This window comes from Podarcis bocagei (genome assembly GCF_964188305.1).
Source record: "Podarcis bocagei genome assembly, chromosome: 8".
In the NCBI taxonomy this organism is placed as follows: domain Eukaryota; kingdom Metazoa; phylum Chordata; class Lepidosauria; order Squamata; family Lacertidae; genus Podarcis; species Podarcis bocagei.
The window spans coordinates 42,861,919-42,877,665 of NC_138133.1; the positions used below are offsets into that span (position 1 = coordinate 42,861,919).

A 15,747-nucleotide genomic window follows, 5' to 3' on the forward strand; every position below is an offset into this window, starting at 1 on the left:
CTCTGAGTTCCAATTAAATTAAAGAGAACTGCATGCATTAACTGCATATGCCAGCCAAGGCTTTTAAATCAGCACCTATCCTAGACGCTGATAATTTAAGTGGCCTAAATTAAGAAGGGCCACAGCTCAATATCAATGTGCATGTTTTGCATGTACAGGTTCCCAGCTGCAATTTGTAGCACAGGGTGGGGAGCCTTTTTCAACCAGAGGGCAGCATTCCCTGCTGGGCAGCTTTCCAAAGGTCACATCACATAAACTGGGATTTTGTCAGTTGCACTGTTCAATGTTCATCAAATTCAATTAGACTTACTTCTGAGTAGGCATGGTTAGGATTGCACTGTAAGTCACTAACAGAGATTTTGATAATGGGAGGCTCTTTCCCACTTAGAAATAAGTTCCTTTGGCAGTAGCTGAATTACATAAATTATTCTAATGTACCATTTATTGTACAGCAAGGATTTGTTCAACTTTGGTTCCTATTTTGTGGTACATTTGGTTGGTTTCAAAGAAGCATGATGTTAGCAATTATATAATTTATGTAATTTAGCAATCCTATACATATCTACTTAGTAGTAAGATTTACTGTATTGAGTTTGATAGGGCTATATACTAGGCAAAAGTATATAGAACTGCAGCATTTATTTATGCTATAAAGTAGATATAAGTATTCTAACTAAATTAGCTAATTTGTATTCACTCCCTTTTTGTTGATGCATCAGCATACTATGAACCCATGAAATGAAATAAATGTAGTTATTGACAAGTATGGGTCTGCATTCTTATGATTTATTAGATTTACGCTGCTTTACTTAAGTATTTAGGCTGCTTAATGATTAAAGATTTGGAGAGGCTTATTTACTACCCAAACACAAGTTACACAGGCTGCTTGCTCCAAACCACTCATCTTCAAAAACCACTCAAATAGGTAATGTTCTGCACTATCAAGGAGATTTGGGGCTGAGTTTATCATAAGTGAAGTTCAGGTCTAATCTTTCCATAATAAAGTACACTTCAAGCTGACAGATCAAATGTACTATATTGCACTGAAATCATAGATGAAATTAGCTGTGGTAGCCTCTTGTTCCGGGGGGGGGGGCGGAGAGCGGGCTTATATGTTCTTTTCATATATTATTGCCCTTACAAATCTGAGAGCTTTGATAGTCGCATAGTGCTAAATTATGGCATCTTCTCAGTTTTGCTTCTCTTTGTTTAAACTTCTATTGTTTGTGAAGTCCACTTTTTATATGTCACCCTTTGTTTGCTATGGAAGCATGAACATGCAGCATATTGTCACAAACTTCTAAAGGAATTCTTCATAATCTGGGCAGAGGAGGTGGGCACATAATGGAAGGTATGCGAAGCAGCTGCTCTAATCAGTGCCAGAATTACTTTAGGATAAAACCCAAACTAAATCCACCTTCCCCTTAAGGAATTCTATTTGAAACTATATTGAAATGTCTTTTATGGGAAGCTTTCCCAATGGGTAGCTGTTGCAGGGAGGGGAATACTGTACAGCAATGCTGCAGTCTTAAGACTGCAATTCCTATAATCAGGCCAAATTTAATGAATCACAGAGCGTTGTAATAGACAAGCAGATGAAATTATATTTTACTATGCAAGTCAGCAGCCACTCTTTAGAGAAGATAAGATGGCTCTGTTCTAAGTCAGCTTCTGAATGAGCTATACCCACTGACATATATTGATTGATAGTGTCTTCTTGTCAGACTTGTCCAATTTCAAACATCGGCATCTGCCACTGATTCTAGTGCCCCCTAGGAGACTAGCCATATCCCTTTTCACATTCTTTGCCAGTCAGTATAAGTCTCCTGGATGTCAGAGGTGTTTTCAATAGCAAAGATCAGGCTTCTAACATTTATGTTAGTGGCAGAGTATTCGTGTGACTCAGCCCTCAAAAACTCTACTCAAAGTTTTGAGTAGATTTACCTTTCTAAAACCTGAGTAGAAGGGTAAAAAAAGGCTAGCCTTACAACTAGCCCTGAGTTGCTCAGTCACACCACTGCTTGTATCTAACCTGCTAGAGCTTATGTCCTAAACTGGCCGAAGCTTCCAGAAGAATAAGCTCCTTTTTGCCCTTCTTCCAAAGTATAAACGAATAGGAAAAAGGAGATAAAGGAGGATGAGAATTAGAAAAATCAATGTCATACCCGCTTATGTGAGGGGTTGCTTATGCCTGGGAAATCATGCTAGCTGGCTATCAAGTTCTACCTGTCAGAGCCTGCTGTGTTAAGACAGGCCAAGCTAGTCTATGCAAAATGGAGCAATCACCACAGCAACTATACAAATGTTTATGATAAATTAAAATAAATATAACTTCCTAAGAAACAGCTAGCATGTTGCAATGGATTAAGAGTAGATGGGGAATCCAGCTTCAAATCCCTGCTCAGCATTAAACTCATTGGGTGGCCTTGGCCAAGCAACTTTTTCTCAGCCTGTCCTATCTCCTAGGATTACTGTGAAGGTCCTTGAAGGAAATAGGAGATATAAATGTATCAAATATAATAATAAATAAGTAGCATATACTTCAGCTGAAGAAAAATGTAGGCAGCTATTTTTGGTTGCTATATCAGTGTCATTAAGGATTACAGCCATAAGGCTCCTCACACATATTGAATTATCTCTTCTCAGCAGCAGACTAAAAATAATGTAATATTGGTGGATTTATTTAGTTAGTGGTGGCACAGTTAGACATAAAACAGCAGCAGCTGCAAATCCTTCACAAGTCCCTTAGGTCTTTATCTGGAACGTCAGTTCTGTAATACTAAGGAAATATAGGGCTATAATATATATTCTCTTGACTATGCAGGTATAGTTTTAATCAGGCAAATACTTTCAAAAATATTTCAGATGTTACTAATGTCGATGGTAAATGTATATGATGCTCCTGTTATGAGTATTGTACATCCACTCATAAGTTCAAAGTTAAAGTTAACTCATAAGTTCTTAACTTAAAAATGGAAGGCATAATGCTGGTGGTCACCAAAAGAGGTTTAAAGACTCTCTCATGACAAATGTTTTTTTAAAAAAGTAGTATAAACACTGACAACTGGGAAACACTGACCTGCAAGCACTCCAACTGGAGAACAGCCTTTACCAAAGGTGTCATGGGCTTTGAAGAACTCAGGATGAACGGGAGAAACAACTCCCGTCCAGAAACCAATGTCCCCACTGTGGATCCAGAACTGGCATCCACAGTCACTTACGGGCTCACTGTTAAAACCGTGTTTATGGAAGACAATCTTACTCGGCTACGAGTGATTGCCAAAGAAGAAGACATGCATTCATTTTTTCCAAAAGTTATCTAAACCTATATTCTCTGAAATGATTTTTATTTCTAAACAGCTGCTAACACCTTTATTGTTATTCCATAAAAACAGAAATGAGAAATGCAATGTTTTTCACAAGGCCTCCAGCTACTCATGCTTACTTATGGATAGCCTATGTCATGGATAGCTGAAGTCTTGACAATGCATTGAATGATTCAGTTATTTGACAGTGTCCCCACTCAACTTTTATTTTTATATGTTAATGATATAAGTATGTAACAGTATATAGGTTTTGTTGAAAATGATTGGTTATTTTACTACAAATCAATAAAATATTCTATATGTAAAAAAAATTAAAATACTAAGCAACTTGAAGTTGTTATTTTTTTACACACACAAATATTCTGACTTTACTTACTGATTCCTTGAAAGAGTTCTTCAATGTTAATTGCATGCTTGGCACTCGTTTCAACAACAATTGCTCCTATAGACTCTCCATATTCTTTGGCATCTTTCATAGGTACCTCCCTAAAATTAAAAATTGAAATTAAACTGCTGTGAATCCAAAAACATAGGAAGTAGCTGCTCAAGTTAAAGTGTTCCTTATCATAACCTGCATTACTCTAGGAAAGGAAAACAGTTTCTACTCAATGGAAAACACTTCTCCCCTCCTCGTGCTGCTCGTTGCAAGCTTCCCCACATTCCTCCTTTAAGCCTCTGACTTCAGGAGTTTAAAGGAGCAGCATGAGGCAAAGAGAGCTCCCTTGCACTTGCCCAAGTCAGCTGCTTAAGGGATTTTGACAGATGGGTGGGGTAACCCACTTGGCAATCATGTGATAACATAATGACAGATGGGCAGTCCCACCTACCTGTCAGATCTGGTCCATGGTTCTAAGAAGGTTCCCCACCCCTAATTTACAGGGACGGGCATAGCTTCCACAGGACACTTGGGGTTCATCCACACTTTTGCTTGCCCTACCTCTCCCCCTCCTCTTGGCAAACCACATCTTTACAGCTGAATTGGAGCAAACATCAATTGGGTTTTCTCTGAATTGATTCATTCCCTCCCATTTAGAGCAAGTTTTCCAAGGGAATGGTGGGGCAAAGACAAAAGTGCTTAGACCCATGTCTGGAAAGCACAGCCACGGCTGGTTCGGGGGATGGCATCCACCATCTCCCTGTGGGCCAGGGGAAGGGATTGTCACTCAGGCACAGCCTCCTCTGGCATTGCCAGACCCACCATTTGGGGTAGGCCTTGTCCGCAAGGCCAGTAGGTGCAGGGGCACTGGGCCCTACCCGTCCCGTCGTACAGTGGTACCTCAGGTTACAGACGCTTCAGGTTACAGACTTCACTAACACAGAAATAGTACCTCGGGTTAAGAACTTTGCTTCAGGATAAGAACAGAAATTGTGCAGCGGCAGCGCAAGGCCCCATTAGCTAAAGTGGTACCTCAGGTTAAGAACGGTTTCAGGTTAAGAACGGACCTCCAGAATGAAATAAGTTCTTAACTCAAGGTGCCACTGTATTTAAGAGGACAACGATGTTTATTGAAAAGCAGAGCTGTTTTAAACCATTCCAATAAACTTTCCAATTAATTTTAAACCAATCCAATAAACTTGCACTATTTATATAAGCCTTAACAAAATGGTATTTTCATCAAGTGAATAAACTGTGAAGAGGAATTTCTCTATGATACTGAGAAAAACCGTCTGATATCAAACACTTAGGATCTATGACCAAAAGGCTGATAAAAGGAAAACAGAAATCCAGATATGTTGTTTATTGGCTTGATATGACTTTGTGCCAGTGCAATCAAGCATATATGCCACTCAATATCACAGGGATATTGTAGGGGGGGGGGGGGAAGAGGCAAGAACAAGCAATTTGAAGACAAAAGGTCAATACTTTACCTAATATCAGAAAGATCACATTTGTTTCCAGCGATGGCCATTACAATGTTTTCAGGACCATGTTCTTTTAGTTCTTTTACCCATTTTTTCAGTGTATGAAATGAATCCTAAATTAAATACAAGAGCCTATTAACAGGAAGTTGCTAAATGCATCAATATACTGAACCCTGTAATGACATAAGGATACCAAAGTACTAGATAAGATATTATCAGTGCCCTTAACAAATATAAACTTTAATTTGCATCTGATGTTAACCTATATCTAACTAAACCAGCTTTTGAGAGAACAGCATGTCCAATTGTGGCTTCTCAAACAATCTGCTCACACCTAATTACAGAAGTACCTATTTGTGGCAGCAGTTATAAAGGACACAAGCATGGTTAATTCAGTAATCTCCCTTTAAAGACACATGGAAACTGAATGCAGGGGGGGAAATCAAGTCTCTGCTTTGGTGAATTTTAAAGGACTGGGACTGCATAATTCAGAACTGTTGTGGCATTGGTATATTTGATACTTAAGTACCAAGTGTTGTCTGAGGGGGAACTATTTATGAAATACATTGGTACTTCGGGTTACAGATGCTTTAGGTTACAGATGCTTCAGGTTACAGACTCCGCCAGAAATAGTACCTCCGGTTAAGAACTTTGCTTCAGGATGAGAACAGAAATCGTGCGGCGGTAGCGCAGCAGCAGTGGGAGGCCCCATTAGCTAAAGTGGTGCTTCAGGTTAAGAACAGTTTCAGGTTAAGAACGGACCTCAGGAACGAATTAAGTTCTTAACCCGAGGTACCACTGTACAGTCTTTCTACCTCCTAATTCCACGTGCAAAATAAAATATAACCCACATCAGGCCAAATATGAATACATTAACAAGCAAATATAGGATATTTAAAATTAAATATACAATAATTTAAACTTTAATTAAAAATTTAAAAAAAATATGGGTGCTCTTATATTTCTGTGCTGCACACAAATACTTGCTTCTTTGGCAATAGCATGGTTTTCATTTTTTTCTCCTGAGAATTCCTTGCTATTAATACCATTTAATCCTTCTTTGTAAAACTATTCATTTTAATTTTCAAACATATTTTGATCATAGTCTACAGCTCTATGACTAATTCTGTTTGCCCAGGAGGCCTTTGGGAGCTTGGGAAGATGCAAAACCAGTCTGCGTCAAAATGACTCAAAACCATGTGAAATTGAGGGTTACGTATTTTAGTGGATGCATAAAGTTCTTGGCCTTTTAAACAACCTGATAAAGGATCTGGGTATGCATGACTCTTCCCCCATGGAGAGAAATCAATTATCTACCATACCATTTATTTGAATGCAATATCTCTGATGTCATGTTCTACCCTTTCCAAGGATGAAAAAGCCAATAGAGTCAATATAGGAAGACACCTAAACATATTCCAAGACAATAATGCCCATTCATATCACAAAGAACTCGTAACCCATCTACTCTTAGCAACCAGAAACATCATAGCAAGACACTGGAGAGACCTGTCAAGAGTAAGCATGGACCAATGGTACCAAATAGTATGGGAAACAGCCCTACTAGAAAAAATAACAGATAAACTGAAACTGACACGGGGACAAATAGAAGACGATACCCTTCATCACATACACAGCCCAACAAGACAATGACAAGAATCCACCAACAGCATATGAATCAATATGGCTAATCTGATTTAAAAATTCCCACTGACCCCACTCACACACGAAAACAAAGTTCAACACAGCCAATCAAACACAAGCAACTGCACCCTAGGCCAACCACAATTTCTCTCACCAAAGAACACAAGAGAATAGCAAAGAGAAGCTGCACAAATGACACTGACAAAAAACCCCACACATACATTAAGCAAAACAGAAATATCGCCTCCCGACCCCACCCCCACCCACCATGGCCCCCTCCACCTCTTCCCCCGTTTTTTCTTCCTAATGTAACCCTAATGTCTCAACAAATGAAACTGACCTATGGAAAATGTAACTTGAAAAAAGAGACATTGTGCATACCTTTGTGAACCAAGAAAACACACTCTCTCTCTCTCTCTATATATATATGAATGAAGACACTGTTACTGAAAATCATTGTACCACCTGGATTAGATGTTACTTACTCCTCAGAGTGAGAAAGTAGGAGAACAGCAAGACAAGAGAGCTTGGGATTTGTCTGACAAGTCAATTTATGCACCCCTAAGGCACCATACTAGATTATGGGCTTTGTAATCACCGTTGTTTAGTTTAAAGGTAAATATCCATTTAGTATGAAATTAATGGGATTTGTTATTTGCATTGAGTGCATTATCTTTCCTCCATAGCTCCCCAACACTTCATTCAAGTTCACTACCACTACGCAGGAAGGTGTTAGCCCTTGATAAATAATTTTGCTAATATACCAATTAATTGTGCCAACACTTCTGAGCTAAAATCAAATATGTAATTCAATTTGCTAAATATGTAAACTGTAGGCAAGCTATTATATTCACTCATTAATGTCTTTCCTGTTACACAGCACTAGCAGATGGGTTTCTTACTAAAATACAAATACATAATTTGGCCTTGAAAATGTGCAGCTTTCCATTTGGATGTTGTAGCAGAGAACGTCCTGACCACACTGACTTCCCAATTTCAGTAATCTGTCAAAAACCAAAGACTTGTTGTTACGTAATTTTAATTTCAGCTATAAATATGGAGCCAATTTTGTTATTACTTCATTTACTTAGCTGAACTGTTTTGGAACAGTTTAAAAATATCCAAGCAAATACAAATTGCACAAAATAAAATGTATATATTTCTGTATTTTTAGAAAATATGCCATATTTTTAGGTACTAATTTTCCTATACCAATGCAGGTATGGGAATGTCATGGTTGCTTAGTGTGAGGAGTAAGCCCCACTGAATACACCAGCCTTCTCTAGCCTGATGCCCTCCAGCTGTTTAGAGCTACATGTCTGCTTACCTTACTTATGGGTGTGGAGGTGTTGTGGACCGGCCACCACTTCCCCCTACACAATACAATGTGGCAGCCTCTTAATGGAGGTTTTCTGACCGGGGTGGGGTTGGGGAGCCAAAATGGTCTTCCTCACCAGCTGGGAGGCTTGCCAGCCAAATTGGCCAATGGCCAGCAGGCCAAGAGACAGGCTTTCTCCAGAGGGCGGGCTCAACTGAGCCAGCAGGCTTCACTTGGGTCTGCCTCTGACTATTTAAAGAGTCCCGCCACCTGATCCATACACAGTTCCTTGTCGGATCTCACGCCCACTCTTCCCTTGTTTTAGTCTACTGTTGTTTATCTACTTTACCTTGCTATGGACATCGTTGGTTGCCGTATTCAAGGTTGGGTGGGGATTTTCCTTCAAACAAATTGGCTCAGTCTGAAGGTTATGCCTACCTCATAGCAATTGTCACAACTTTGGTGGTTTGACATTGGGTTGGCCTTAGTCTTGGTTGGAGGGAAGGTTGTAGGCCTTGGCCTGCCCCTCCAAGAAAAGTGGGTATCCTGGTAAAGAGTTCTGGTTCTGTCTAGATGCTCAGGCAGGGGCAATGGCAACAGCACCCCTTAAGATGGCAATCCCATGGAGACAATCCTATTTGATGTAAGTCATAGGTCCTCTCTGCCTCGGGGCTGACCCCTTTGGTAATACTGCCAGCACATGGGCTGGTAGTTATACCCAATACCTATGTCAAACCTCTTACATCTGTAATCTATAAAGTTGTGGCCTTATTTCACCCAGAAGTATTGTGTCTTGTTTGGTTCTTAATTATAAATTTGGGATGTTGGAGGGCTGTAGAGCCTGGGCACACAAGTACCATTCCCGACCACTGGCAATGCTGGCTGAGGCTGATGGAAACTGTAGTTGAAAACATCTGGAAGTCATATCCAGAATGCAGGAACACATTGACTAACTAAGGCAGTGATGGCCAAACTTGGCCCTCCAGCTGTTTTGGGACTACAATTCCCATCATGCCTGGTTCTGTTAGCTAGGCATGATGGGAGTTGTAGTCCCAAAACAGCTGGAGGGCCAAGTTTGGCCATCAATGAACTAAGGAAAATACTACCAACTTGCAAGACTAAGCGAACACAGTATAATATTAGCAGAAGGCACAGGGAACACTCACACTATGACCACTTGAAAGTGAATTGCTGAGTAACCTACATACCAGTGATGGAACCAGAGGCGGGTTTAGGGCACCGCAACCAGTTCCGCCACACTGGGCGCTGAGCCCAGGAGGTGTCACAGGGTATCACAACTATGAGGTAGTGAACTGAGCAGAATGTAATGTGGGCGGGGGGTGCCTCACACCACTGAAATCTGAAGAACCAATGTCCATCCCTGATGGAACAACTGAGATTTGAAAGCTTACCTGCTTGGTGATATCATATACTATAACAGCTGCTGCTGACCCACGGTAATACATTGGTGCCAATGAATGGAACTATTAAAAAATGAACACAGAAACAGAAGAAAAAAGTAGTTAAAGTTCTTGCATTTTTGTAAGTCAACAAAAGACACTATGATTGCTCTAGCTTCTTTAATCAGTATGCCTTGTGACTCACTGTTGCATTAATGTGTTGTTATTAAAATCACATAAAAATACAGTGTTTTAAATCTACTAAGCTAGAATAATGAATGCACATACTCTGGTACAGGCCAACCAAAGTTCTGTGAAATAGTTAAAAAAACTACAGGAACATTCTGTACCAGGTCAACTCCAGTTTGCTCAAGTGGCAAGAAACAATAAGCCAGTGACTTGTTCCAGAAGCTAGGGAAGAGCATTCATGTCTGGATCCTGACAAGAACCAGCATAAATCAGTCAAATGAGTGGCTAGGTGGCACACCATCTTCTCCAGTGCATGACTGCTGCCTATTAACCTGCAGCAAAACCTGCTCCTGGTATCTTCAGGACTATGAGACTGGGATGGGAAGGGGGAAGTGTATTGACTCTCTGGCTTGCAGAGTGACTGCTTTATATTGAAGGACTTGTTTTACATGCTGTCTGTGTGGCCTCCTCTTCATAAAACATTTTGTCCCCTCCAGATTGTCTTCCTTCCTCTCCCATTAGCAGATACCTAGAACAGCAGCAGTAGAAGGGGCAACTGGATTCTTGCCCTGAAGCTCTAGCAGACACAGAATTAATTTTCAAGCTGTTTGGAGCAAGCTAAAGAATTCCATTCCAACATCATGGGCTCAGGTAGGCAAGGAACTGGAATGGGGCAGGAAGAATATTTGGAGCTTTGTTTCTTCATTCCTTTTCTTACTATGATGTCTGAGCAAACATTAAAATTAAGTCTTCCAACTTTGGGTGATTAGTTTCAAGTTTGCAAAAGAAATGTAGCTAATTTTCTGGAATGCTAGGCATCTGGATTTAATCCAGCGGGAATGCATATGATTTCATGTGACTTCTCATTAGAAACTCTCCTTTGAAAGGAAAAAAAAATACTGTATTTCCTCACAATGGCTGTTTTATTAACACAGTAATATCTGGCACCCTGTGGATAACGAAAAACATGTATTAAGGCATGTGCTTTTCAAAAGCATGGCTGTTTTCACAGCATGCCTTTGAAGAACTATACACCCTATGAAAAAAGAATTCAGATTTTTGCTCTGTTGGCTTTACAATTATAAAAGAATATGGAAGATTGAATAAAAACGTTCCTCTTCTTTTTTAAATCCAAGAAAACTGTGTATTACTTTTCTCCGAAACCCTTAGTCCAGTAGCATATAGGTACTGGAAATCCATAATACTGCCCTGTGCCCAGGACAAGTCTTATTACAGGCCTATTACAAACTCTGAGGATACACTAGTTGAAACCGGGTCAAAAATTCTGTTTCTCTCAAACAAGACTAGAATAGCATTGGCTTCACTCAGGTATATCCCAAAGCAACCAAAAATATTAATTCTTCAGTTGTGCAACAATGATGATGCAGCAGGTAATATCAAGTACAGGCCACTGAAATGGCCCATGACATCCAAATAATATCAGTCTCTCAGTTGACAAAGGTCAGCTGCTAGCCTTTCACAAGGTCTACTGGGCAGTGATTAAAGTTCCTTCTGTTGTGCTGATCTATTTCTTCTGCAGTAGTTACAGGGTAAGATTTGCTCAAACCATCTGGTTAGACCATAAGGTCTGGAATAAGTCTTCCAATTCACCCATTTGTTCATGGTCAGCAAAGTTCTTTCTAGTCATCTCCGAAGCAATGGAATGCTGATCCAATATAGTATAAGGTTTCTCAAAGTTCTTGATCTCCATGATTAGCCATTTGGAATTAAATAAGGCATTTCTGGATGCCAGTGGTGAAGTGTGCATAGGATCTCTTTTTACTAGACCAGTCTTGAAACTTTCCTTCAGTTTCTCCCATGTTGTCAGTAGTACCATTCTGGCTACTACTCCATGACTGAGGCGATAATCCCGGTATAACGTAGCAAGGCATTCACCAGGGTGATTAACCTGTGGCTTTCCAGCTGTTGTTGGACTACAATGTCCATTGTATTGGCAATACTGGCTGGGTCTAATAGGAGCTGAGCATCTGAGGTGAAACAGGTTAGCCAGTCCTGAAAAGCACAGTGAACACAAACTGCTCCTCTTTGTAGCTTGTTTGTGTGGCACAACATTCAATGGAGTGGAGGAAAGCCTCTGGTCTATGTGAAATGGTTTCTGTCTTATGCAGGTTCAGATAGGGGACTGTTACAGGTCTCCTCTGAAAGAAGTGATACATCGGCTCCTCAAACTACTTTAAAATTAATGTTGTCTCATAAATAGTTAAGTTTATTCTCCAGGGAAGATCATCGTCTTTACAAAATGGGTAGCCTAAGAAAAACTGGTCTGCTTCTTGTTCCATCTGGGTATAAAATATGATAGCAAAAATATCACTGTGCTCCTATAGCTGGATGAAATCCTCTAATGTCGTAAACTTTTCCACAGTCTGTAGTCTCAACTGGTAGGTCTTTTTGCTGCAGAATGCTTTCCAAATGACTTGGACTGCTTGTTTCTTTTGTACACTTTTAGAAAGCATTTTTTAAAATGGCTGCAGCTGCTGCTGGCATAGTAAAGGTTACCTCCTCCAAGTCACCCCAAAGTTTTATTTGTTCCCTATTATGCATTTTGATCATCTTTGATTGCTTTGCCATCCCTTTTTATTTGAGAAGTAGAAAACCAGAGATTACTTGTCCAAATCTCTTACCATTCCGTAAGCCTTACATCCCTATAGTTGCTCATGTGAAAAGCAGCTAGCTTTGATTGTTTTATAGTGTTGTTTTTATTAAATTATAATTTTACATGTTGTAAGCTGACTGGTGCTTTTACAGCGGAATAGCGGAATATAAATGTCTGGATAAATATAAAAAGAAATTAAACAAACAATTAGCCAAGGAGACAGGATCAGTAGCTAAAGCCAATCATAAAAACAAGATCTGCCACATACAACAAAGGCCTGCCAAAATAAAACAGTATTTAGTAACTGAAAAAAGATAGCAAGAGAAGAGACCAATCATACTTCATATACTTAGAATCCAGTTGTCTCTATCACACAATATTCAAACAGGCATGGAAGGCTGGCTTGGCTTGAATGCCAACTTTTCCCTTCATCTTATTGTGCCCTCCCTCCCACAAAGCAGAGAGTATCAGGTAAATGAAGGGTGTAGCAATGTCTTCCAAGCTGGAGGAAGGAGCTGTGCCTACTTTTGTTATTGCAGTTAACTCTCATACTACTCAACTGATATGCTTTTAGTTTATTATTGGTTTTGATTTTTTGAATGTTTTCATTGTTTCTTCTACTGATATTATTGTTTTATCCCTTTTGTAAACAGCTTTGGGGGGTTTTTTACAATCAAGTAGTATATATGAAATAAACAAACTTGCTCCATAAATAGTCCTGGGGTACCTTAAACACTAGTGAGTTGTGTAGGTTGAGTTGAGTATGAGAACCTGCAAAGATGCATAAAATGGATAGAAAAGATGTTGGATTTATGTGGGTTCCAGGGAAGTAAGAGAATCTGTTTTACGAAGTGTGATTAAAAAGAAATGGATCCTGAAAGTAGTAATGAATTAATATACCAAAATGAACAAGCTTGTTAGGAACCAACAAGCCCATAGCTGTAGATGGGCCCAGGCACAGTGACCATTTCATACATTTCCATCAACCTACATACTGCACAAAGCAGAACTTGCCTATGCAGCAGGGATGTTCATTGGTTGTCTATGATTTTTTTCTCACAAGGACTCTACTACTGGATTTGTGCATCAGAGGGAAGAACAAATCAATACAAGTTTTACCATAGCTTTCAAGAGGATGACAGTGAATTATTTAAAAGCACTTTACTTTCCACTACTTACCAGTCACATTTCAAGAACAGACCTCTATGAATAAGCCTTGAAAGTATTTCTGTCAATGTTTGAAACTCCCATTGTTCCAGGTGAATTTTACGACAGGGAATTTCATTAGTGCGAGCAGTTTCTGAGCTCTGGGTGCAGTACTGTGCCTAAGATTTCAGATTAAAACTGCAGCGTGGAAGGAAAGGTGAACCTTTTTCTGCCTCCCCACTTCCAACTACTCTCTGGAGAAGAGACCCTCTTAAGAATTAATAAAGGTCTATGGATGTAATCATGCAGATTCAGTGTTTATCAAGCATCAAAGAAAAACAAGAGACATGTAGTAGGAAAAGTGCACAAAGATTTATTCCAAGATAGAAAGGGACAAAATTACAAATAAACAAAGGGTTACAATAGTCTGGGTATATAATGCATTTGTTGTGCTTGAGTTTGTGTGGATGAACTTCAAAATATGAACTACAATTATTCTACTCTAAAGAGACATCAAAGAATTACTTGTGCAACTTTTTGTCTAGAGACCCCTCCTGTGGGCAATACTAGAATTTTTTTATAAGGCATGGACTATGCAGATCCAAAAAGCCATGAGCAAAAGGAAAATAGCTGCAAGCAGTATTTCACAAACCACCTTTTAGCAATTTTTACGCTTTTACTTGTGCAAATTGAAGAACATATTTGGAATCTGCAGCACAATTCCACACATGTCTACTCAGAAGTAAATCCACAGAGATTCAGTGGGAGTTGCACCTAGGACTGAAGACTTAGTTCCATTTTATCTCACAACGCTCTAGCAGGAGATGTAAAGCATTCCTAGTGTCAGCAACAGACACCTTCCATGTACAGAAAGGCACACTTGAATCCATATCTCTATGTTGGGAAAGCTAGAGGTTAGAAACGTAATAGCAGCATGGAGAAGAATTGGTTTATGAATTTAAAATCTGTTTTCAAAAAACTAAAAATGTCAAGCACATTATCATGAAATAAAAGCTGCTTGGTTCATAAGAGAGGTGCGGGGGGGGGGGTAGGAAATAGCTAACATTCCCAGCTGGTGAAAACTGTGTGGAAAATATTAATCCACACTAAAAAAACCAACAGATTAAATACATTCTTTCTATAAAACAGTAACAGATAGGAACTTTAGTTCCAGAGAAACTTAGGAACTACAACTTTGTAGTCCTATAAGTTCCACTGAATTCAGTGGGAGTTACTTCTGAGTAAAAAAGCAAATGGTTAAACTTATGAAACACTTACTTGGAAATAGGTTTTATTAAAATAAGTAAGAGAGAGAGAATGAATACTTGACAATATACACCAGTCTCTTCAATACTATTTGATTTATCCATTCAACTTCCTTTACATCTCCAAAGGAAAAAAGTTTATAAAACATAAAGACTAAAATAAAGACTAAAGTAATGTCAGCGTGATCCTCAGTGTATTTACTGATTTAGTTCAACTGAGTAGCTTAATCACAATAATAGTAATATATTGGCCTAAGTAAGTTCTGTATTTACTTGTTTCTCCCCACAGGAACATTTAGTTATCAGTATCAAGGAGTACCGTAATACATTTTTTAGGTGAAGCCCTACGTCAGGAGTAGCCAACATGTTGCCATCCAGATGTTGTGAACTGCAACAGATTATGTGGCCAGCACCACCTTGGCTACCCCTACTATACAGCAAAATATACAAAAACTGAATGGTGTTCAGCTCTTATAAAAATCATTTTTCATTCTTTATCTGTGATTTAATTTGGGGAATGACAAAAACACCCCTGAAGAAATCTGTGAAGAAAAGAAAGGAAGACAAATCTCTATAGAGCACTGGTGAACCCAATCTATACCAACCAGACATGGTCAGTCTGGGAAGAGAAGACTGGCTCCTCCCCCTGGAAAGGAGGTGAAAGACTGGACCCTGCCTATCACCACCAGTAGGAGGTGTCATCCCTATCAAATGAATGTCCTCCATCAGGATCCAGTGAATATCAGGTCTCATTTTTTAAAAAAGAAAATGAGCTACGCAGACCCTAACCCTTAGGGTGCAGTGATATTTACAATTGTAAGTCACCACATTTTATGGAGTAAGCAATAAAACTATAAATAATGATGATAATATGAGATCAACACTTGATGAAGTCAGAGGATGGGGCTAAATAGTGTTTTCCAGTAGCAGCAACACTCAAGCGGCCGCCATTTTAAGCAACCCCTCTCCGGAGCCCTTTCGC

General features: G+C 39.4%; 1 protein-coding gene across 2 annotated transcripts in view; it reads right to left on the reverse strand.

The window, feature by feature from the left end:
* The window catches only part of RAB31 (RAB31, member RAS oncogene family), a 41,535-nt gene that overhangs the window by 8,728 nt on the left and 17,060 nt on the right, over positions 1-15,747 (reverse strand). For both annotated transcript variants that reach the window (XM_081205678.1, XM_081205677.1), the window contains exons 4-6: positions 9,564-9,635; positions 5,196-5,302; positions 3,703-3,812 (exon numbers count right to left, since the gene is read on the reverse strand). In XM_081205678.1, the coding sequence (XP_081061804.1) occupies positions 3,703-3,812; positions 5,196-5,302; positions 9,564-9,635 (289 nt within the window). The remainder of the gene's footprint in view (positions 1-3,702; positions 3,813-5,195; positions 5,303-9,563; positions 9,636-15,747) is intronic.